General features: G+C 42.2%; 3 protein-coding genes across 4 annotated transcripts in view; 1 reads left to right on the forward strand and 2 right to left on the reverse strand.

Annotated features, from left to right (window-relative positions):
• The window catches only part of LOC307154457 (protein NLRC3-like), a 28,688-nt gene extending 19,069 nt beyond the window's left edge, over positions 1–9,619 (reverse strand). For all 3 annotated transcript variants that reach the window (XM_079864418.1, XM_079864416.1, XM_079864417.1), the window contains exon 1: positions 9,515–9,619. The gene's annotated coding sequence lies outside the window, so the exon portion shown is untranslated. The remainder of the gene's footprint in view (positions 1–9,514) is intronic.
• The window catches only part of LOC307154460 (NLR family CARD domain-containing protein 3-like), a 115,522-nt gene that overhangs the window by 71,347 nt on the left and 19,043 nt on the right, over positions 1–25,132 (reverse strand).
• LOC307154717 (caspase b-like) lies at positions 13,119–21,708 on the forward strand (the record flags this gene model as incomplete). The annotated part of the gene is made up of 6 exons (XM_079864803.1): positions 13,119–13,143; positions 13,622–13,765; positions 20,797–20,928; positions 21,032–21,115; positions 21,310–21,419; positions 21,551–21,708. 6 exons carry the CDS (start codon positions 13,119–13,121, stop codon positions 21,659–21,661), a joined length of 606 nt encoding a protein of 201 aa, XP_079720929.1. The 3' UTR covers positions 21,662–21,708.

Below are 25,132 nucleotides of genomic sequence, written 5' to 3' on the forward strand. Positions count from 1 at the left end.
AACCGTGCCACCCCTAGTTTAAACTCAAAAGATGAAGATGAAGGCAGGTTAAGAGTTTCAAAATAGTAACAAGGTTTATTAACAGAAATGAACAACTCGAGAGTGCAGAGTAAACACCAACAATCCCGGACAAAGAATGAGTGAAGATGAGGAACGTTTCGGTTACTCACGTAACCTCTGTTCTCTCTAGAAGAGGGAACGAGTATTGCGTAGTTGCTACGCTACGGGAAAGCCTTTCTTTCTCGAGATACTGAAGCCAAAAATTATCCTTAATTTTTATAATCTTGTCAACGCAGTGCGGCAGCCTGCAGACCTAGGGCGAGCTACTAGCGTGCCCATTGGCTGCCCTGCGGCAACTGCAGCAGCCTACCGCTGAGCCCTTGGCGTGACGTCACGACCAATGAGCGCGCTTGGCGCGCTTACTGCGTCACAGCCCGCGAAAAGGGGGGTGTGGCTTAGCGTATATAAACAGGGCTCGGAGGCTGCTTCTCTGGTTTCTGTCGCATGAAGCGAAATGAGCTCGTGGCGCGAGCACGGCGGGCTACGCAATACTCGTTCCCTCTTCTAGAGAGAACAGAGGTTACGTGAGTAACCGAAACGTTCTCTTACGAGAGGTTCTCTCGTATTGCGTAGTTGCTACGCTACGGGAACGCCCTTGTCAACGCCGTGCGCGCCCAGCATCCACTGAATGAGTCCCAGGGAGAGCCCGGGGAACGTGATAGCGGAGAGCCGGGCGGCCTAAAGAGGGCTAGCGCCGTACATAAGCACACACTAGGGGGTCTGCATAGTGCAGCTCAACCAGTAGAGCTAAATCACACACCGTAGCCCGCGCACAGATAGTGGGCCGGCATACGCGAGACTTAGACTGATAACACTTTCGCCTGCAAGGCGGGAACATCCAGGTTGTAAAACCTAACAAATGTAGAGGGGGAGGCCCAGCCTGCCGCTGCACAAATGTCATGAATGGGAATCCCGCTGGACCACGCCCACGACGAGGCCATGCCTCTGGTGGAGTGAGCTCGAATGCCCAATGGGCACTGCAGGTCTTTAGACGCATAAGCCACAGCAATAGCGTCCACTATCCATCTGGACAGGCTGTGTTTCGAGGCGGCGAGACCCTTGGTGCGCCCACCAAACGAAACAAAGAGCTGATCCGAGCGCCTGAAAGCGGCGGACCGTGAAATGTAGTTTCTCAACGCCCTGACCGGGCAGAGGAGATTACCATCGGCCTCGCTGCCATGCGTTGGCAGGGCTGAGAGGGAAATGACCTGTGCTCTGAAGGGAGTGCCCAAAATTTTGGGAACGTACCCATGCCTCGGTCTGAGAATGACTTTGGAGTCATTAGGTCCGAACTCGAGGCACGCGGCGTTAATAGATAACGCGTGAAGGTCTCCCACTCGTTTGACTGAAGACAGTGCTATCAGAAAAACGGTTTTGAGCGTGAGGTATTTCATATCCACAGTTTCCAAGGGTTCGAAGGGATGCGCTCTCAGGGCCTCCAAGACCAGAGAAAGATCCCACATAGGAACCGCGGGGGGTCGCGGGGGGTTCATCCTCCTGGCTCCCCTAAGGAAGCGGATGACGAACTCGTTCCTTCCTAATGCGCGGCCCCGCTCTGAAACAGAGAGCGCTGAAATGGCCGCAACATAGACTTTGAGCGTGGAGGGGGACCTGCCCGCGTCCAGTAGCTCTTGAAGGAAACACAGAATTCGCGATACCCCACATGTCTGTGGATTGAGCCCCTTAGCAGTGCACCATCTGTTAAACACTGACCATTTCGACATGTAGAGCCGCCTCGTAGAGGGGGCTCTAGATTGTATGATCGTGTTCATGACCCCGTCTGGCAGATCAGCGTGTAATCGTTGAGGCTCCACGCATGCAGAGACCAGCGCTCTGGATGGGGATGCCATATCGAGCCGCGGGCTTGAGAGAGAAGGTCTCTCTTCACCGGTATCGGCCAGGGGGCTGAGTCTGCCAGCTGTATTAGATCCGGGAACCAAGCTTGGTTCTCCCAGCATGGGGCTATGAGGAGCACTGAGTGGCGCGCTTCCCTGATTCTCTTGATGACCTGAGGCAGCAGAGAGACCGGGGGAAAAGCGTACAACGGGCCGCTGGGCCAGGTCTGGGCCAGCGCGTCCTCGTTCTTCGAGAAGAACTCTGGGCAATGAGCGTTGTCTTTTGACGCAAAAAGGTCGACTTTCGCTTTGCCGAAACGGCGCCACAGTGACTGGACTGTTTGGGGGTGTAGAGACCACTCCCCAGGGGGAACGTTGTCCCTGGACAGTCTGTCGGGACCCTCGTTCAGGTGGCCAGGCACATGCGCGGCTCTCAGCGAGCGCAGAGAGTGCTGAGCCCACACGAGGAGGCGTTCCGCCAGGGTGCAGAGCGTCTTTGATCTGACACCGCCCTGGCGATTCACATAGGCCACTACCGATGTATTGTCCGTGCGGACTAGAACATGGTGACCGTGGAGGAATGGGAGGAAGTGTTTGAGCGCTTTCTCGACCGCGAGCATCTCTAGACAGTTTATGTGTAGGAGATTCTCCTGGTCTGACCAGCGGCCATAGACCGGTCTGCCTTCGAAGAGCGCTCCCCAACCTAGGTTGGAAGCGTCTGTCGAGACAACTTTCCGGTGTGAAATCACTCCCATAGTCACTCCCGTGAGATACCATTCGGCTGCCAGCCAGGGCTGCAGGGCTGAAATGCAGCCCTGATTCACTCTGACTCGCAAGCCGCCGGCCGCCCAGGCTCGGTGGGGCACGCGCGCTTTCAGCCAGCGTTGAAGCGGGCGCATGCGCAGTAAGCCCAGCTGGAGCGCTGCTGCAGCTGAGGCCATATGCCCCAAGATATGCTGGAATGTCCTCAGCGGAACCCGGCTGCCTATTTGGAGGGATGCGGCGAGGAGGCGGATGCGGCGCGCGCGCTGCTCCGACAGTCTGGCCGTCATAGCCACCGAGTCCAGTTCTATTCCAAGAAAGGAAATTGACTGACGGGGCGATAGCGAGCTCTTGGTCCAGTTGACCGAGAGACCCAGCTCCTCCAAATGGCTGAGAAGCGCTGTTCTGTGAGACACAAGTTCCGTCTCTGACTGCGCTAGAATAAGCCAATCGTCCAGATAATTCAGTATTCGCATTCCCTGTTTTCTCAGGGGAGCGAGGGCCGTGTCCATGCATTTCGTAAATGTACGGGGTGCCAAAGACAGGCCGAAGGGCAGGACTGTGTACTGATATACTCGACCGTTGAAGGCGAATCTCAAGAATGGCCTGTGACGGGGAGTTATCTGGATCTGAAAGTATGCGTCTTTTAGATCGAGAGAGATAAACCAGTCTCCTGGGCGAATCTGCGCGAGGATTTTTCTGGTTGTGATCATTTTGAACGGCCGTCTCATGAGGGCTTTGTTCAGATGTCTCAGATCTAAAATAGGTCTTAACGCTCCGTCCTTCTTGGGTACGAGGAAGTAGCGGCTGTAAAAGCCCGACTCGCTCAGAGAAGGATGAACCTGTTCTATAGCCCCTTTGCGCAGCAGCTTCGCTATTTCTGCTTGAAGCAGGTGCGCAGCTTCTGAACTCACTCTCGTCTCCGTCTGTGCTGTAAAGCGCGGAGGGCGACGAGCGAATTGAAGCGAATAGCCGTGTTTTATGGTATTCAGCACCCATTCTGACGCGCCCTGAATCGCTTCCCATGCTTTCGCATGCATAGCTAGGGGTCGAATGGTCTCTGGGTTCAGATCGCCGCGCTGCGCGGGATGGGGAACCTGTATCAGAGAGGATGGAGCGGCGTGCGCGCCGCTGGTGCTCGAACACGGGGGCTGGTAAACAGTATTGGCCGACTGAACAGCATTCAGTAGCTCGGTCCCATCGGATGGAGCGTGATTTGCTGTCAAACATCCCAGGCGCGAGAGTGGCGTGGGGATTATAATGTCTAAAAGTGAGTGCGCGTGCTCGTGAGCGGGCGCAGAGTTTACACTTATGACATGGCCAGTGTTTGGGAGCTTTAGAGGGTCTGTGACCCAAGGTAACTGACTGGCAGAGCGAACAGCGGGTAGGTGTGAGCACAAGGCTGTGGGCACATTTTCTACACTTAATACTCGAGCGGCTTGCGTCCGCTTCATGAGAGAGCGCTCTGTGCGCGTTACCATGGGGACCCTGTTTGTGTGAAGCAGTGAGCACATGGGAGTGGGCACATTTTCTACACTTATAATACTCTCGGCCTGAGCCGTTGTTGCCCGGGGTAACCGAGTGACAGAGCGAGTTACGGGTAGATGTGAGCACAGAGTTGTGGGCACATTTACTACACTTAGTACTCGAGCGGTGTGTGACCGCTTTATGAGAGAGCGCTCTGAGCGCGTTACCATGGGGACCGTGTTTGTGTGAAGCAGTGAGCACGTGGGAGTGGGCACATTTTCTGCACTTACAACACCTTCGGCCGGAGCCGGAAAACCCGAATTTACACTCTTTCTGAGATTTATTTGGGCCGCCGTAAAAACGGCGTTTGTGTGCAGGCGAGCGAGTGGTGTTACTGGCTCGTTGGCTGCGGTGTAAGCTGCTGCAGTAGCCTGTACTGAGGGGACTGACAGAGCTGGGCGTTTTGATGGCGGTCCGGCCGCAGCGGGACTCAGCCATCTTTTCCTCCCTGCGGGTGCTAGGAGGACTTCGCGGGCTCAGACTTCAGCGTTATCTTGGGACGCGGACCCCGGGGGGGCGGCGGTCTGTGACGGCTGGTTGAGCGCGACCTAGGGCGGCCGCCCTGGCGTCGCTGCGAAGCAGTTGGTGGCCGAGACGAGCGCTGTGTGGAGCTGCGCGCAGGAGGCTGAGCTTGAGAGCGGCCTGCGGCTGGGCTCGAGCGGCGGGGCAGGAAGAGATTCATAGCCTGCGACGCCTTCTGTACTTCAGAGAAGCGGTCCACAATCCCGCTGACCGCAGGGCCGAAGAGGCCAGTGGGCGAGAGCGGGGCGTTGAGGAAAACAGCGCGTTCTGACTCACTCATATCCGCCAGCGTCAACCATAAGTGTCTGTCGATGACGGTGAGCGCGGCCATGGATCTGCCGATGGCTTGTGCAGCGGTTTTGGTAGCGCGGAGCGAAAGGTCCGTCGCGCTGCGCAGATCTGTTAAGGCTGTGTGATCCGAGCCCTTCTCGTCCAATTCGCGGAGGAGGTCGGCTTGCAGGATCTGGAGAACAGCCATCGAGTGCAGGGCGGAAGCAGCTTGGCCGGAGGCGGCGAATGCGCGGCCGGCGAGAGCTGATGTGGTCCTGCAGGCTTTGGACGGCAGGGCAGACTTTGAGCGCCATCTAGCAGACGGCGGGCAAAGGTGCGTTGCCACCGCTTCCTCAATGGAAGGGATGCCGGTATATCCTTTCTCGGCGGCCCCGTCCACCTGGGAGAGGGCCGAGGAGACAGATGAGCGGAGTCTAGCGGAGAAGGGCGCGTTCCACGACTTCGATAGCTCCGCATGGAGCTCGGGCAGGAAGGGTGCTGACCTAGAGGCTGGCGCTTGGCGGCGGCTAGGCAGAAAACACCCGTCGAGTCGGTTCGGCGCGGGCTCCTTGGGTGGGGACCAGTCCAATCCCAGTCGGTCGACCGCTTTGGTGAGGAGGCGGATAAGCTCCGCGTCAACACTGGAGCGGGACCTGCCAGACTCTGGAGTCGAGGAGGCGGAGCGGTGAGAGCCCGACCACTCCTCGCTGTCCGAAGCAAGCAGAGAGCAGCTGTCAGCGGCGTCATCTGCTTCATCCCCTAAGGCGACGGCAGTGCAGGCAGTGGCCGGCCGCTGCGCGTCGGTGAAGGGCGGGGGAGAAGGAGAGAGCGAGGCTCGCGGGAGGGGCTCCGGCGAGCGCTCAGCTATAACCACCGGCTCGGGAGGCCTTTGAGAGCGGCGTTTCTTCTTTCGCGGCCCTGAAGAGGCAGCCGGGGAAGGTGGAGGATCATCAAACATGGCGAGTCGAGCCCGCAGGGTCGACATCGGCAAGTCCTCACACTGTTCGCAGCCGCCCGTGGAGAGGGCGCGGGCTGCGTGGTCGAGGCCCAGGCAGAGAGCGCAGACCACGTGGCGGTCTCCGTCGCTGAGCGAGGCTCTGCACGAGCCACAGGATGAGCGAGGCATTTGCAACAACGCCTCGCGCTCTTTTAGATGCAAAGTGTGTCGCGGGGCGAACACACACACACATACAACACAGAGCAGTAAAGGATATATTCGCCGGATAGCGAAGCAGGCAGGGAAGGCTGAAGGCGGCGAAGGCGGCCGGCGTCCTCAGGCTGAGATCCTCGGCGTGCTGGTCGCTTGATTCAACGGCGGCTTCCTCAGAGAGCAGCGATGCGAAGAGCTTCGCTGAAAAGACAGAAATCAGAGAAGCAGCCTCCGAGCCCTGTTTATATACGCTAAGCCACACACCCCTTTTCGCGGGCTGTGACGCAGTAAGCGCGCCAAGCGCGCTCATTGGTCGTGACGTCACGCCAAGGGCTCAGCGGTAGGCTGCTGCAGTTGCCGCAGGGCAGCCAATGGGCACGCTAGTAGCTCGCCCTAGGTCTGCAGGCTGCCGCACTGCGTTGACAAGATTATAAAAATTAAGGATAATTTTTGGCTTCAGTATCTCGAGAAAGAAAGGCTTTCCCGTAGCGTAGCAACTACGCAATACGAGAGAACCTCTCGTAAGAGAACTTAAATACACATGGTGATGAACTAAATGATGAACAGCTCTGATGAACAAATGGATATACATGGAAACTGATTATGGCAAGAAAAGGAAAACAAAGGGACACAAGAACAGGTGACTAAACAGACTGATAGAAAACTAAACCAAAAACTGAGTATAACTGTGACTTATAGCTTTGTTTGGCCATAATAAACAGAACTGATATTACTTAAAAAACCAGAAACAAACAGACTTTTCTCATGGATATCACAAGAGAAACAGCCATTCTGAAGACATCAGAGGACTGGAACGTCATTACATTATTTTATGTTGTTGTTTATTTATTCATTTTAAATATTTTAAGTTATCATGTATTAATTATGTATCCAGCTTGCAGTCCTTTTTAAATGTCTTTTTTTTACCACTTTATTTACAAAACAATAGGCTTGTTTGAGATGAGCAAAATCTGCGCAGAACCGATCAGCGGTGATCAGCGCGAGATGCATGCCGGTTAGAAATGTGTCCGAGTGCGGTCCGCCTTGCCCTGATGTCATGCTGACATATGTCAAAAAACTCTAGCGACTGCAAGGCGGAGGTGTCGGATTCTGCAGTCGAGCGCAGTTGCTCTCCACTGACTGCGCTGATCAAGAGCATGATGGGAAACGACTTGCTGACGACACAGCTTAATGCTCATTGGTTTAAACAACTGTGATGTATTGTTCTCTTTTAAAATGTTTGATTTTAAAACTCTAATATCATGTTTTATGTGTATATGTTATGTGTGAATATTCCCAAACTATCTGACTGTGCGATCTCTTTGGGTTATGCAATTTAATTTTTTATAAAAAAAAAAGAATAATAATAAAAACACATGTCTGTATTAAAGAAAAAATTATTGATAAACATGTATTTGGAATGGGATTAAATAACAAGTACTTTGGGTGTCTTGTTCATTTTATTTATTTTCATATAGAAGCAACATAACTTAAATTCCATCCAGTTTATTGGCAACACTGTGCACGAGCGTGAATCCCGCGATATCCATCTTTGATCTCGCAGGTGTCAGATCCACTGCGAGAATAGAGAACTGTCCGGCTTGCCTGCGCTTTTTTCACTCCTCCTCTCACTGCAGCCGCCTACTCTCGCCTACATTTCAGGCGAGGCCAGGCGCATCTCAAACAAGCCTACTAGTATCCAAAGTGCGTTCACGCAACAATGTCAGCTCTCGCGTGAACACAAAACCTATGCGTCGTGGTGTTCTCGTGAACGCGCGTTGCAGATCAATATTTTCGTAAATAAGGTTGTAAATGATTATTATTCGTTATTATTAGCACATACCTGTATTTACTTCATGTTTTCGGTCGAAGTCCACAGTAGTCGATTGTCGAGTTCACGCGCATAGGTTTAGTTACCTATGATGATCACGCGCGTGAACTCGACAATCGACTACTTTGGACTTCACTCACATGGCTGGGCACTTGTAATGACACATGAAGGATGTTAAAGGGATACTCCACTTTTTTTGGAAATATGCTCATTTTACAACTCCCCCAGAGTTAAACAGTTGAGTTTTACCGTTTTAGAATCCATTCAGCCGAACTCCGGGTCTGACGGTACCACTTTTAGCATAGCTTAGCATAGATCATTGATTCTGATTGGATTAATTCGGTTCGGTAGTATAGATAAAAGCACCCCCCGCACTGACAATTGATTGGTTGGGTCCTTACATGCGCTTCGTGGGGCACACTAGCACACACACGCAAGGTATCTCGCTCCCTCTCTCTGCCGTGCGCGCGCTCTTGCTCGCTCGCTCTAGGTTCCGGGAGATTTTAAATGATTTGCGGGCATCAGGGAGCCGCTATCGACATGCGGGAGACTCCCGGAACTTCCGGGAGACTTGGGATGTCTGCCATATAGGCTTAAAAAATCGCAACTTTTCATTTTCCGTCGATCTTAGTACACGGTTTTACTACAGAAGAGTCAAGTTTTAAATAGGAAAAATATTGAAACTCTTTGGTCATTTTGAAAGAAATGCTACTGGACTCGTCAGAATCAATGATATGTGCTAAGCTATGCTAAAAGTGGTACCGTCAGACCCGGAGTTCGGCTGAATGGATTCTAAAACGGTAAAGCTCAACTGTTTAACTCTGGGGGAGTTGTAATGAGCATATTTCCGAAAAAAGTGGAGTATCCCTTTAAGAGGCTAAAAGCAGGTTTAAAACTTGCCCCATTGAAGTCAACAGGGTGCAAATTTTAAAAAGTGAGTAACACGGTGTAGGCAACACCGATTTTTGTCGTTGTGCTCTGTACTGACAGCACTCTAAATTTACAAAAAAATGAGCTCAATGTTAAAATTGACCGGAGATCTCCTTTAATGCTTATTATTTTTTAATGTTTGCTAGAGCAGTGTGTGAATGCAGGAAGTGGAAACTGGACACTGTTTGAAATAAATGTAATGTGCCCTACATTTTGAAACTTAATTTACATTAGTCTATTAGTTACATACAATAGTTCTATTATTACATTAGTATTTTTAATACTGGTGTGATAATCTGAATGCAGTATTCAGCACTGTTGTTGTGCTGTGACGAACTTGAACACAAACTACAGTATAATATATAAAACAAACTATTATTATTATTATTCTTATCATTATTATAACCATTATTATTATAACCATTATTATATAAAAAACTAAATGTTAAAACAAAGATCACGGGATATCAAAAGTAAATAGGCTACGTCAATGTTTCCGCCATTTTGGTTTGTTTGTCTAAATATAATGATTTGTGTTTTAAATCCCGTGCAAAGAAGAGCATAAACATATAGCAGCTCATTTTAATATCACTACATGGTAAAAGGAAGAAAGAGCTTTGAACTTACCACAAAATAATGCGACAGTTTAAATACCCAGAGTAACAGGTTTAAAGCCTCGGAATGACGTCTCTTCTCTTCCGTCTCTTTTCCTTTCGTTTCTACTTGGTAAAGGTGTGTCTTGTTTTCTTGTAACTCCACTAATGTGAAAAACAAACTCTCTCCATCTAGTGGCGCAAAGAGTCTGTAATATGATACGAGAGAGAGAGAGAGAGAGAGAGAAAGAGAGAGAGAGAGAGAGAGAGAGAGAGAGAGAGAGAGAGAGAGAGAGAGAGAGAGAGAGAGAGAGAGAGAGAGAGAGAGAGAGCATGACTGACTGTGTGTTTGTGGTTTAATTCCTCGGAATGGCGTCTATATTTAATCATTTATATATATTAATAAATATATAATAGTTCTCCATGTGATATATTTTATGGTTTTGCTATATGTTTTGTTTATTGATTTTAAGTAGTTTTTTTTATTTTTTATTTTTTATTTTTTTAGGTTTATAATATTGTTGTATGCATGCTCTGTAATAGTTTGTATTTCATGCTTATTTTATCTATTTTAATATTGACTATGTAAAGCGCTCTGAGAATCGACTTTTAAAAGCGCTATACAAAATAAAGTTATTATTATTATTATTATTATTATTATTATTTACTTTCTACGTTCGTCAGCTGGTTTTAACTCCACTGTATGAAAACTGAACTCCCTCTAGTGGCGGAGAGCATCATCACAGTCTCAGTGGAGGACAACATCTGGGTCTCAGAGTGAAGACCATCAGGAAAGTTGTATGGTTCAGTGAGGTAAATAAATGATAGCTTTTTGTAGTCATTCACTACTCCATCACAGTGTGGTGTTTTGAAAATCTGACCTACGTCCTTAGGATGATCTCTTAAACTTTTTAGTCTTTACACTTCACCAGTAAAACAGAAACTGTGGACCAACAAAAGTCCAGACGTGTCACGTGACGCCCACAAAAGATGTGGCTCTACCCTACTCGCTCATTAGATTTTCTGAACACACAAAAAATTGTATAGTGCACTACGCATAGCCTACTATAGCGAACTATATGTTCATATGTTACATATTCTCGTGTCATTTTATTTGTGAATAAAACTTCTTATAACTCTTCAGAAACAAAACTGGTCACATAACCTGAGCCTCTGATTCAGAACAGTCTCCAGCTTCCCCTTCGTGCAACTACAACTCAGAGTGAGAACATGCAGCTGACACGAACAGTTATGGGTTATGAGTTATGATGCTCCATGAACAATCATGCAAAGCATCATTGACGGATGAAACTTTGAGAGGCTGCTCACTGCAGAGCCATGGCTGGAGTGTGAAGTCCAGCTCCGCCTCTCTGAATGTAATTTGGGCCTAATGGGTGGAGCTAGAATGTCTAACCACACCTTAACTCAACCCATAACCCTATTAGACGTCCAGAGAGGAGGGGCTGCATGTAATTCGACTCTGCAGTGAGCACCACTTGGAGAACTTTGAAAGATTTGCACAAGGAGGAACAAAGAGAAATGAAGTATTCCTGTGAAAACAGTAAAGCCTGTTTTATGCTTCTGCGTCGAGTCGACGGCGTACCTCCGCGGACCCCTCTGCGTCGACGCGAACCCCTCTCCAACCCCTCCGCCGTAGCTCGACGCGCACCTCCAAAAAATTGTAACTACGCGTCGAGGCGACGCAGACCCCAAGGGCTGTGATTGGTCAGATTATACATTATTTCCGGAGTGTAGCTTTTCCGGTTTCCCCCTCCAGCTATAGCGACATTTTTAAAGTGAACACTGCACTGTTTGTGTTCAACGATGGATCGTTTTTTTATATTTTTTTTTTTTATATACTAAAGTTATTTATATTTTTAATTGTACTTAAAACTTTGCCCTTTGTTCTTATTCTCTTATTCTTCTATGTTCTTACTTATTGTATAGAAATTTGGGGCAATAATTATAAAAGTTCACTACTCCAAAAAACGAGCAATTAGAATTATACACAAGGTGAGATATTTTGACCACACAAATATATTATTTTTGCAATCTAAAATTTTGATTTTTATACTGCTCAATTCTTGTATAAAACCCACAAAAAATATATGCATATGGGTGATAAAATGTTGTTTTTTTATTATTTTTTATTGTGTTAATATATGTATATATTTACATATTCATTTATCTTTTTTTATCAATCAATAAATAAATCAACGTTTGTTTTGCAAAAAAGATTGTTGTTTATTTACAATATCATGGTTACATCATGGATATACAGTAATTAACCAAAGTCTGCCACGGGACACTACATTATCCTGCCATGGCACAGTTCCATGTGGAGACTTCTTTTTCTTCTGCGATTAAACATTTGCAATAAAATCATTTGTTAAAATACATATAAGGCTTCTATAATGTTTATCATGGATCGCAGTGGAACACGCACACTGACCACTGAACCAAAACAAACTAGCAAAGAGATTCGCGAACCCCACACCCCCCTAGCATTCTGGCGGTGAAATGCACCGCGATGCAACGCAACCCGACGCAGAACTATAAAACGGCCACGACGCCGTAGGAGTGACGGCGTAGCTACGCCGTCGAGTTGACGCAGAAGCATAAAACAGGCTTTTAAGTAAGGCGAGACCCTTAAATGATAAGAACAAGGAAGTGCAGACTCTACATGAAAACTCTCTCCAACCAGAAACGGTACAGTTTATAATTCTAAATCATTTCAGTATCAGAAATAATACAGGTTTAGTTTTTTTTTGTTTTTTTTTAAGTTGTTAACTTTTAAGTTGTTTTTGTAAAAAAAAATTTAGAGATAATGTTCTTTTGAACAACTTAGAAAAAACGTACTGTGACAAAAGTAGTATATTGCAAGTCTGTAACAATTTGGATTTACATATAAAGTAAAAATTTTTGCCCATTGTTATGTAACGGTATTTTAAACATTCGTACTAGATAATAATAAAAGGTCTGAATGTGGCAATATTTTAGTAAAATATGTTAATGGCCTGTTTTTGCTTTTGTACATGCGATATATGTTATAATAGTATTATATTATAATAGTACTATTACTATTATAATAGTAATAGTAATAGTAATAACATAGTATTATTTGCTTGGAAAAACAAATTAACCTTTTAAAAGACATTTCATTACGTTCATGTAAATTAGCTAATATAGATCAACCTAAAAGTTTTGTTTTTATGTGTGTGATAAATTGATGTCCACTAGACTGTTGGACGATGGTCCCAGATCAGTCCCAGATCTAAGACTGTTTTGTCCTTTTTCTCCCAGTGACTCAAAATGGCCGCCACTAAAAGAGTGATGACTGAGGCACTTGAGGAGCTTGTTGAAACAGATCTCCAAGAGTTGAAACAGCAGCTATGGAGTGGAGTGACGTCAGACATCAGCCCTATTCCTCGAGAAAAGCTGGAGAAATCTGACTGTATGGATGTGGTGGATTGTATGGTACAACAGTACAGTGAAGATGCGGGCAGGATCGCAGTCCAAGTGTTGTGTAAAATCAAACAAAATGATCTTGCACATCGCCTTGAGCTGAAACTTAAGGTAAAGAAAAACTATGAGTGTAATGCTCTAAATTATATATAGTTGAAAAAAAATAAAGAGAAATGTACATGAATGGGATATTTTTCTGTACATGGACATAGTATTCAAAATTTTCTGTTATATATTGTATTAGAAAGGCAGAAAAAATATACTCTCATTCCTGCGTAATAATCAAGGAACTTTGCTGCCGTACCATGAGTCCAGCAGGCGTGAAAAATGAGAGTATAGTTCCTAGCCATATCAGTCTAGAAAATCGCAACTTTACATTGTCCGTCAGTCTTCGATGTAACTACAGAAGAGTCAAGTTTTAAATAGGAAAAATATCGAAACTCTTTGGTCATCTTTTTGAGAGAGATGCTAATGGTCTTGTCCGATTCAATGATCTATGCTAAGCTATGCTGAGAGTGGTACCGCCAGACCCGGAGATCGGCTGAATGGATTCGAAAACGGTAAAACTGTTTAACTCTGGGGGAGTTGTAAAATGAGCCTATTTCCAAAAAAAGTGGAGTATCCCTTTAAATATAGTGAATGATGTAAATAATGATGTGTGTTTTTCTGTCTTCAGCTCATCCATCTGTTCAGGAGGAGAGCAGAAATGCTCCAGTGTCTGAGGAGGAGCCAGTCCAGTCCAGTGCGAGTCGAGTCCAGTCCAGTCCAGTGCGAGTCGAGTCCAGTCCAGTCCAGTGCGAGTCCAGTCCAGTCCAGTCCAGTGCGAGTCCACACACAATGACTCCATGCAGCCGACAGTTGAAGACTGAAATTCTTACAAGAGAGAAAAAAGAAGCAAGTATCCCACCCAACACGTTTATCTCACAGTGATCTCTCCATATGACCACAATGTGAGTTCACAGTGAGCTAAAAGTGTAACCGCACTGTGCACTCACTGTGTGCTCATTTTATGGACACTAGGGCTGGGCGATTTAAATCGCGATATTGTTATGCGCATCTCGTCAGTAAAGCCGGTTCCTTGATTAGTAGTAAATCACCATCACCTGCTTTCAGATGAAGCGGCATTTAGGGCTGAGGAGATAATTAAGTGATTAATTTAGTGATGATTGAGCATTATTGAAGACACCTGATGTTAACAAGCAGAATCACTGAAGAAGAAAATCACAAATTGTAAGTTACCATTAAGGTGATGGGTGTTTGCTTTAGTTGGGCTCTAGACCAGTGGTTCTCAATTCCAGTCCTCGTGACCCACTGCTCTGCACATTTTGTATGTCTCCCTTATTTAACACACCTGAACCAGATCATCAGCTCATTAGGAGAGACTCCATGAACTGAAATGAGTGTGTCAGATAAGAGAGACATACAAAATGTGCAGAGCAGTGGGTCACGAGGACTGGAATTGAGAACCACTGCTCTAGACCATTATATGTTTACTTTAATATTTACTGTTGTTTGTCTGCTGTTATTGATTTATAACAGTTACATGAACAAAGTAAAATGTTATGTTATAGTGTTGGTTATGTTTTGACATAATCATGCTGTGATCTGAAAAAGGAAACTTATTGAGATAGTTTGGTTTAACTTGTTAGCAGCAGTTTAGTGATTCTTCAGCCTATGATTATCAGTACTTTACTTATAATTCAAAATATTTAATAAACATTTTTCTGATCAATAGACATTCATATAAATTCATTTAAAACACAGACATCAATAATCAGCCTGTGAATCTCAACAATGGTGACAATAATAAAGCATGTTGCAGTGGCTGCCACCAATCACAACTCATTAATGGCTCCCATCATGCATTGCGGTATGAATAAATTATGATCTGAATTGTCTATGTAATTTACTTTTCCTAATTGAATATTCTGCTCCTCACCATTGTTAAGATGCATAGACTGAATCTTGACATCTGTGTGTGCCTAAAAGAATGATTTTTTTTTTTTTTTTTTTGAACAACTTTTAAGAAATCCTTTATATTATATAAAAAAATTCTGGGCATTTATGCAGATTCACTAACCAACAACATAAATCGAAGTCAGAAAGAAGGATTTTAATGAGTTCAGTGATCAAGTTCAAATGATGATTGTCATAACATAATCAACATCATCAGATCACTTTATTCTTTGTTCAACTGGTGATTATAATTCAGAAACAACAGCCAAACAAAATCTAAAGTTAATAATATATGGGCCTAGAGCCCAACTAAAGCAACCTTTGATCGTCATAACGGTAACTTACAATTTGAGATTTTCTCCTTCAGTGATTCTGCTTGTTAACATCAGGTGACTTCAATAATGTTCAATCATCACAAAATTAATCACTTAATTATCTCATTAACTTCAACACTCTTGAGTGTGGACTCATACACTCCCAGGAGTGTTAATTTAACACTGGAGTTTTTGCTGTGTACAAAGAGCCGTAGTTAACTGACAAGCTGAGCCATATCGCATTAATTATCGCTGGCGATACGTCCGTGATATTAATGCGATATGGCTCAGCTTGTCAGTTAACTACGGCTCTTTGTAGTCAATGCCACTCCATCTGAAAGCAGGTGATGGTGATTTACTACTAATCAAGGAACCGGCTTTACTGACGAGATGCGCATGACAATATCGCGATTTAAAGCGCCCAGCCCTAAGACCAAAGAGCCCAACTACAGCAAACACTGACCTCTACAATGGTGACCAAACTCTTCAAACAAACTTCAACATGTAAACCTCTTAAACATAATTTCTAAACATCGAAACTTCCCGCTATAACTGTCTAAGAATGTTAGGGGGGATAATGTTCTATCAATGTCATCACTAAACATGTTTGAAATGTTTATAGAGAGTGTTATCCTACCTTTTAGGAGAACATTCTGGTTACAAAAATAAAATTAACTACAGAAAATATTACAAGAACATAACATAATGCTCTCAAAACATTCATAGAACAATAACATTTCTAGCTGGGATGAGCTCATATTGTGGTCATAGTTTGAGCACACAGTGAGAGCGCTGTGCGGTTACACTTTTAGAACACTGTGAACTCAGATTGCAGACGTTGTGACCACATGGTGACATCACTGTGAGATCATAGTGTTGACTGGGATCTCTGTTTCAAATCACTTTTGACTGAGTTTTGACATGGATCAGTGTTAACACTAGGGCTGTATTCAAGACCACCTTTGTCGAGTCCAAGACAAGTCCAAGACCAGGACTAGTCGAGTCCAAGTCAAGACCGAGTCCAAAGAGGTTCGAGTCCGAGTCAAGACCGAGTCCAGGATTAATTTTATTTAAAATAATTGACTAATTCAAAGAACAACAAAAAATAATAATTATATAGGCCTAAAGGAGCACACACACTCGTTTTGACTGTCTGATCAGCCTTACATTCTGTTCCTGTCAATCATACACGCGACGTCAACCAATTAAACTGCATGAGGGAGGGCCGAGCCAACTCACACACACACACACACACACACACACACAGAGATGCGGATAAACCGCGGATCGGGCGGATGACGTGACGAAAAATAAACATTTTATTAAATTCGGGCGGGTGGCGGTTGAACCAATCAAATGAAAAAAGTTTGCCAGTACGCAAACCTGCTAACTATGAGCCCAGCTGTCAGTACTATTGGAGGAGGCCTAAACATCTCTTAGATGAGACCGCCTGGGTTATTTTGTTATTTTGTTTCGATATTAGCTATATTTTAAAACAGCCAGTCATTGGAGCCTACCACTCGTGGAATAGGCATTTAAAAGAGAGGCAGATTATGGAGTGATATGACTCAGAAATGACATCGGACAATGTTCAGATGCCATTCAGCGAGATGTTCAGAAGAACGCAAGAGCTAAACTTCTACAAGCTCAATAACATCCACATCAAAAAAACAAAAAGAAAGGTAAGAAAAAAAGTCGGAAAACTTTGCCCATTAATTAGATGTGCAAGGCAAGCAGGCTAGTTTTCGGGTTGTTATGGACATTTAAAAATGTGAATATTCACGTTGCACTAGCGGTGGACTTTCAGCAAGTTTATTTAAACATTTATTTTTTAAAGAGCCGTTTGCGGGTCAAAAGAGCCGGCTCTTTTCAATGAGCTGAGTCAAACGAGCGAAACGAAAAAGAGCCGAAATGGCCATCGCTAGTTATTAGGTGGCCAGTGTTTCACTTTCCCTCCAATAATATTTTGTTTTAATATCGCGGCGACGTATGTGTGCTTACTGGGAACATAATAAAGACACCTGGACTCGGTCGAGACCAAAAGCCATATTTGGCAAGACCAGTGGCTGAGACCGAGAGACTTCTGACTGATTGTTATAATATTGCTGGATCTCATGCTGCAGTAACACAGGGTTTGTGATAAGAATACATTAATGGTACAACACAATTGTTAGATTCAAATTATCTCAGTGAAACAGGTTATTTCATGATGATTATAAAACCATCAACAGGTAACCATCATCACCTGATCTCAGTTCACTTTAGCTTTCTTTGCTGCTGCAAATGTGTTTGACAAACACACTGTCACAGCCGCCAAAGAAGACAAAATATATAATAAGACTTAAGACCCCAACCAATGGAAACACTATTCACTGTAATGGTGACTTTAAATGAAACACATTAGAGTTAAACCTCTGTTAATTCTCAATAAAACCTTTTGTAGACATCTGACAGAAATAAAGTCAGTCTGGTTGGTAATAAGTGAAGCTGGTAATGCTGTTTGTGGAGTTGTTTAATCCTCCAGTTCTGGTTTATTTCTTTGCTCTTGGCTGAGATGTGGCATTGCTATGGCCTGCTTGTGGCCCAGATCTGGCAAACAGGAGTGGCCCACCCAAGTGCCGTAAGTCCACGCTGCATGTGGGCCAGATCATCTTTCCGCGTGTGCCAGATGTGGGCCGGATCTGGGCCGTCACAATGTTGCTATGTGGGCTGGCTGTGGACAAACAACATGTTTGAATAATATACGCTGCTGAAAGATCCAGACGTCAGGGGAAGATGGATGCAGTTTATTTTTCGCGGACGTCCCAGGCACGGCAGTGTTAATTTAAGCGTGTGTTCTCCACATTTCAAGGATGAGTGACAGTTGAGAACAATCGCAGTTTGATGCTGGCTTTGCCAGAAAACTTTTGTACAAGATAAGGCCGTGTGGACTATTCTGGGCTACACAACGACGACGCAAACTGTAAGTAATGTAGGCTATTTAAAACTTAAAACTTTTTTAAACCGTTAATTGCAGTTTAATTCATTATGAATAATCACCGTGTTTTTTAGCCTACTTATTGTTTTATAACCGTCATGTTCATGCCCCGTAGGCTATTAAAAGATGTAGGCTGTTAAACTGACAAAATAGTTTCACACTTTCTATGTGGACAGGCTGATGCATTCTTAGTTGTGTTGATGGTTCATTTCCTCTGATTCCGACTCAAACATCATTGCAATCGCCATCACCTCGCACGCATCTCCCGTTACTATGGTAACGGTAAACACAGCTCCGCAAAATCCGCACGTTTTGAAAAGGGGGCGTTAACAATTGATGCATAGGCACTGACGTTATCCAATCATAACAGTGGATGTTAACACTGAACTCTTAAAGGGGAAACACCCCCAAAACAGACTGTTTGAATCAGAGCATGAGAAACAGGGTGGGAAAAGGTCATAAATCACTAAATTTTAAACGTTTTTTGTCCAAAAAACTATAGTAATACTATAATTGCACCTAAGGGAACACAATAAAAGAAAAGAAAAAAACATGTCATGACCCCTTTAACATAAACCAATCAATACTCTGAATGTGATTCATATTTTTAAGTCATACATAAATGAAACAGATAAGATTTATGTAATTGTATTAATAAACTGAATGTGATTCATATTTGTTGGTCATACGTAAATGAAACGGGTAAGATTTATGTAATAGTACACAGAAAAACGCCCATGTTAAATTAACACTGCTCAGTGTTCATATGTGTGCACACTACAGAGTTAAAGCAGTGTTGAAGTTAATGAGATAATTAACTGATGATTGAGCATTAATTATGAACACCTGCTGTTAACAAGCAGAATCACTGAAGGAAAGAGAAACACAAGAACTACAACTGACTTCAGCCACAGTCTAAGATGAAATCAACTGAAGAGAAAAGAAGACATTAAATCTGTGAAGATCTCAGCAGAGGAGGATTAAACAACTCCACAAACAGCATTACCAGCTTCACCTATTACTAACCAGACTGACTTTATTTCATTTCCGTTTTAATGAAATCAATAGTTGTATTTTAAAGTCACCATGATGGTGGTTAGCGTTTGCTTTAGCTGGACTCTTGACCCTTGACTCTTTAGTGTAAAATTTTCTCTGGCTGCTATAATTATGTGTTTATAAAACACGTTTGTTGCAGCAAAAAAGCCAAGAGAAAAAGAGATCAGGTGATGACAAAGTCATCATCATGTAATTGCCTCATTCGCTGATCTTGTTCAGTGTCTAATGCTTTTTAATATTGTTTTATTCATAACAGAAGCCATTTGATTTTACAGCATGAAATCTAACAGTGTTATCAAACAATATACTTTTTTTTTTTTATAGTTAGTGCACAAAAAAACTTTCATCTATGGCGTTACTTCGACTCACACAGACATCAAGAAACAGCATATGAATCTCAACAATGGTGACAAAAGCTACAAAAAATCCTGATGCATAATTTATTAATGCCGCAATGCATGCTGGGAGATATGGGTGAGTTTTGATTGGTGGTACCCAGCATGCACTGCAGTATGAAGCATTTCATTGATTGTCACCATTGTTGAGAGTCATACACTGAATCTTGATGTCTAAGTAATAATGTAGAAGAGAAAGTTTAATTGCACTAAATGTTTTTAAAATTCTTTATATAATTTGATTAACTGTTGGATCTAATGCTGTCAGGTCACACAGCTACTATAATAAATAAAACAAAATCACATAACCCCAATAATCAAAGCATTAGACACTGAAAAAGATAAGTGATTCAGGCCACAATATGATGAACACACCTTCATCAATAAACAGCCAATATCACTTAATCTCTTTTTCTCTTGGCTTTTTCGCTGCAACAAATGTGTTTTTTAAACACATAATTATAGCAGCCAGAGAAAATGTTATATTAAAGAGTCAATGGTCAAGAGCCCAACTAAAGCAAACGCTAACCACCATCATGGTGACTTTAAAATACAACTATTGATTTCATTAAAACGGAAATGAAATAAAGTCAGTCTGGTTAGTAATAAGTGAAGCTGGTAATGCTGTTTGTGGAGTTGTTTAATCCTCCTCTGCTGAGATCTTCACAGATTTAATGTCTTCTTTTCTCTTCAGTTGATTTCATCTTAGACTGTGTCTGAAGTCAGTTGTAGTTCTTGTGTTTCTCTGTTCTTCAGTGATTCTGCTTGTTAACAGCAGGTGTTCATAATTAATGCTCAATCACCACTTAATTATCTCATTAACTTCAACACTGCTTCAATGGTACTTTAACTCTGTAGTGTGCACACATATGAACACTGAGAAGTGTTAATTTAACATGGGCGTTTTTCTGTGTACTATTACATAAATCTTACCCGTTTCATTTACGTATGACTGACAAATATAAATCACATTCAGTTTATTAATACAATTACATAAATCTTATCTGTTTCATTTATATATGACTTAAAAATATGAATCACATTCAGATTATTGATTGGTTTATGTTAAAACTATGTAATCCAAATGCATGGAAATTTTATATGCAATTCAAATACATAAATCTTATGTGTAGACACAATTTTTTTTTTTGAGGGAACTATCATGAGAGGGAAAACCTCGATGATTACTTCCGTGTTGATGACATCTACTCCAGTCTGAACTCAGAGAAATGTCCTGCTCTGATTAATAAACCAAAGGTTATTCTGATTCAAGCCTGCAGAGGAGGTACGACATTACTGATGAAACACAGTTTTCATATTGCTATTTCCCATTTTCTCATTACCTTTTTCTTTATTTAGTACTGTATTGTGTCCATTTCTCTGTCCAGATCACTCAGGAGGTTTTTACTATTGCTCTGGTCGTTGGGTGCACGTGAGCAAAGATTTCGTCTGTTTTATGTCCAGCCCCCCTGGTCAGTTTACTGTATGTGACATGATTGCTGAAATGAGATTAATTTGTGTTTGTCTGTTCACGAATGTCTGGTAAAAATGATCAAATGAATGATTTGATGTGTGACACCACTCAGATGTGTGACAAATAAAACAGTGCAGTTGTTTGTTTGTTAAACATATAAATGCTTAACTTACCATTGATTTATCTCCACAGGTATCACTTCGTACAGAAATAGTATCAAAGGATCTTTTTTTGTCAACTACATCGTGGAGGTGTTCAGTGAAAGGGCTCATAATTATGACATCATGGAACTGTTCAGGAAGGTAAATAAAGAAAATTTAAATTGGTTTACCTTTCCAATGTTTTGATTTTTGGATTTTTTAAAGTACAGTACTCGGTTAAAATTAATATAGGACCTTTTTTCACTTTCAAATTGTTTGGGGGTTTTTTATAGGTCAGCTCACGCATGGATGACGACCCACGTTTCCCACAGCATTGCAAAATATTGCCAAGTATAGAAAGAGTCACGCTTACAAAAAAATTCTACCTGTTCCCTGGACTTTGAGTATGTGGAGGTTCAATCAAAATCACACTTTTATGGCAATCTCTAATTAGACACACTGTTAGACCTTACCGGGTTTTTTTACAGTAAAATACTGGCAACACTGTTGCCAGTAATATACTGTTAATTGTACAGTTCTTTACTGTAATCTACAGTTTGTTTCTGTAAAAATGCACTAAATTAAAATTCAAGTTAACTAATTACACTTGCAGAAACCGACTGCCTTAAATTGACCAACTGTCATTTAAATGTAACTAAAATTTATAATGCATAAATAATGTGAGCAAAGTATTACTGTGAACTTCTTTCATTTGAAACCACTAAAAAACTTTTGTACATAAAGAGATTTCCACTGGACCAGCAACTACACAGTCACCGCCTGTTAAATAAAGCAACATGCAGAATATCATCAATGTTTGTAGATCTTCTCCTGGACTGAAGCACAGGCTCTACTCTTCTGCACAATGGTGACCCAAAAAATTAATTTACAGTAAACTACTGGCAACAGTGTTGCCAGTATAAACCTGTTTTATAACTTACAGTTTATTACTGTTATAATACATTTTGTGGGTGTGACTTTTTATCTTACACGGTTAACCCTTTCAACCCCACAGGGAAATCCACACTACAAAGAGTAAAAGTAACACTGAGACAGTGTTGCAGTGAGATAATTAAGGGAATATGTTGAATAATAAGTGAATAAGTGAAATAAGTGATTGTTGAGCATTAGTGATGAACACCTGCTGTTAACAAGCAGAATCACTGAAGGAAAGAGAAACACAAGAACAGAAAATAGAGAAACACAAGAACTACAACTGACTTCCAGCCATTACACATTATTACACTTATTATTAACAGTATGCCTTTATTTCTGTCATACATCTACAGAAGTTGTTATTGAGATGTTTAATTGAAAATGTTTGGTTTGAAGTTACCATTATAGAGATCAGTGTTTGCTTTAGTTGGGATGCTGACCCTTGAATTTTTAACATTAGTTTTTCACTGGCTGAATGAACTGTGTCTTTGCACTAGTGCACACACATGGTTTGTGAATGATTGTGGTTATGTTGATTATAATAAAAAAAAAAAAAATCATTGTATAACCTGTTCATACACTAAATTTTAGCATTTAATCCTGTATCAAAAGTGTTATATTATCACCACTGTAAAACCACAGTAATACATTACAATGATAATTTTTTTTAACACATAATGCACAGCCTAAAAAAGAAACAGAGCTACAATGTCTTGTAGAAACACAGAAATATAAAAAATCTGCATATGTCTCATCAATGGTGGCAATAATTTATTTGTATTTATTTATTCATGCAGTAGTGCATGCTGGGAGTTTTATACTAATCTGGAACCCAGCATGCATTGCGACATGAAAGTTTTTATTGTCACCATTGTTGAGATTCATGTGCTGATTGTTGATGTTACGTGTGTGTCTAAGACAAGCAAGAGTTCAAAAAGTTTTAAAGCACTTCAGCATTATTTCAATTTTCTTCAGAATAACTGATTACAGAAGCATTGCTGTATTTCACATTACAGATATGATTAATGTGAAATACCCATAAATACAAAGCTTATACACTGGTTAAGATCAGAGAATCAGACATGTCCAGGATGATGTAATCATCACAGCAGTCTTAAACACCTTATCATCTTTCTCTTGACTTTTTCTTGTCATAACAAATGTGTTTTATAAACTCATAGTTAAAGCAGTCAGATAAAAACTGATATAATAAAGTCAATGGTTCAAGAGCCCAACTAAAACAAATACTGATCTCCATCATGGTGATAATAACTTTATTATTTTCAATAAAACATCAACTAAATATCTGTTAATTCTCAACAATAACTTTTGTACAAAATAAATAATGTTAAACTGGTTTGTAAACTGGTTTCACACTCAGTGTTGCTGGAAGTCAGTTGTAGTTCTTGAGTTTCTCTTTTTTCTGTTCTTGTTACTCTGTCCTTCAGTGATTCTGCTTATCAGGTGTTCATCAGTGTCTCAATTCACTCACTTCTTTTCATTCACTCTGTCAAGGGGACTATATTAGTGAACTAATGTAGGGAATAGTGAATGAGGGTATAGGGTGTGATTGGGAAAACAGCCTCTGAGTGTCGATTTTGAGCAATGTTAATTCACAGTATATTCCTGTAGGCTGTTTTTGTTTTCTACGGTATATTACTGTTTTAATGGAAAATGGTATGATATTGTCAGAATTAGGCCTTTTTTTACAGCAAGGGTTAACAGTGCATCTAAACAAACAAAAAAAGTCTAAATATGAAAAAGAGTGTGTGCTCTAAAGAAATGTGCTCTAAATTTGTTTCTGAAATGAAACATTTAAATTTGGTAAAAGGGATACTGAGCTCAAGACATAAATCTGTCCTGTAATTATGACATTTATTAATTTATATATAGTTAAGTTGATCCCATTTAATGAAATTTCATCATATACATTTCTATTACCATATTACTGTATTAACGACATAAACGATTAATAAGTTGTTGTCTCCACTAATGTCCACGACATGGAGACAATGTGCAGTCAATTTTCCACCCCCTTGTTTGTTATGAGAACATTTACAAATCTTTGATAAAAATGCAAATGAATCAATAAATCTTTTCTAATTTGTTGCCATCACTGTCTCTTGCCTGTGTATCCTTCTGCATTTGGTTGAAGCCTGAGTTAACTCATACTGAAGTTCTGTTCATATGTTAGTATATTTGAAGTGAAATCTTGGCATGCCATCATAGGGTTGAGTTTGGCTTCATGGCACACATGTAGCCGCTTCACCGCTCAAGTAAAGTGAAGGTAGATGTTATAGACACGTTATGGCTGCTCTGTGCCTGCTCAAAGTTATATGTAAAGGGTCTAGAATCGCCCCTGAAGGCTGGTAAAGGTCTGGCTATGCAAGAAAATAAAACTAGTTAAGGCTATTTCAGCAGCTGTGAATAAATAATGCAGACTTGAATTGAGTTCATTTGTTTTGACAATAAAATAATGTTTATCTCTATGGTTTTAAACTCATAAAGGTTCTAAAATATCCTGTATAAGAGCAGAAGCCTGTTTATGTTATACATTGTAACAAAGAACGTATGAATTTATCACAAAATAGCCAACATTTAAATACCCAATGTTTTAGCTTGAATGTCCGTAATTTTCTTTCTTCATTGACTTTTGACCCCCGTCCAGCAGCAGAGACTCCAACAACACATCCATTCAGGACATGAGAGAGGAACCAATGAATAATGAAAACAGACTGAGAATCAGAAAGACACATGAAATAGAGGAGAGCAGACTGTGTGTGAGTGTGTGACGTCTGCTTTAAACACACACTAAATCACTGCATCATCTCAATGTTTAGTGTCTGATTCTCTCAGTCCTCAATCTGAACTTTACAGATGTAACATCACACACAGTCCATTCATTATGTGCAAAGATTTATTGAACAAAACCAGTAACA

Source organism: Squalius cephalus, assembly GCF_949319135.1.
Source record: "Squalius cephalus genome assembly, chromosome: 2".
NCBI lineage: Eukaryota > Metazoa > Chordata > Actinopteri > Cypriniformes > Leuciscidae > Squalius > Squalius cephalus.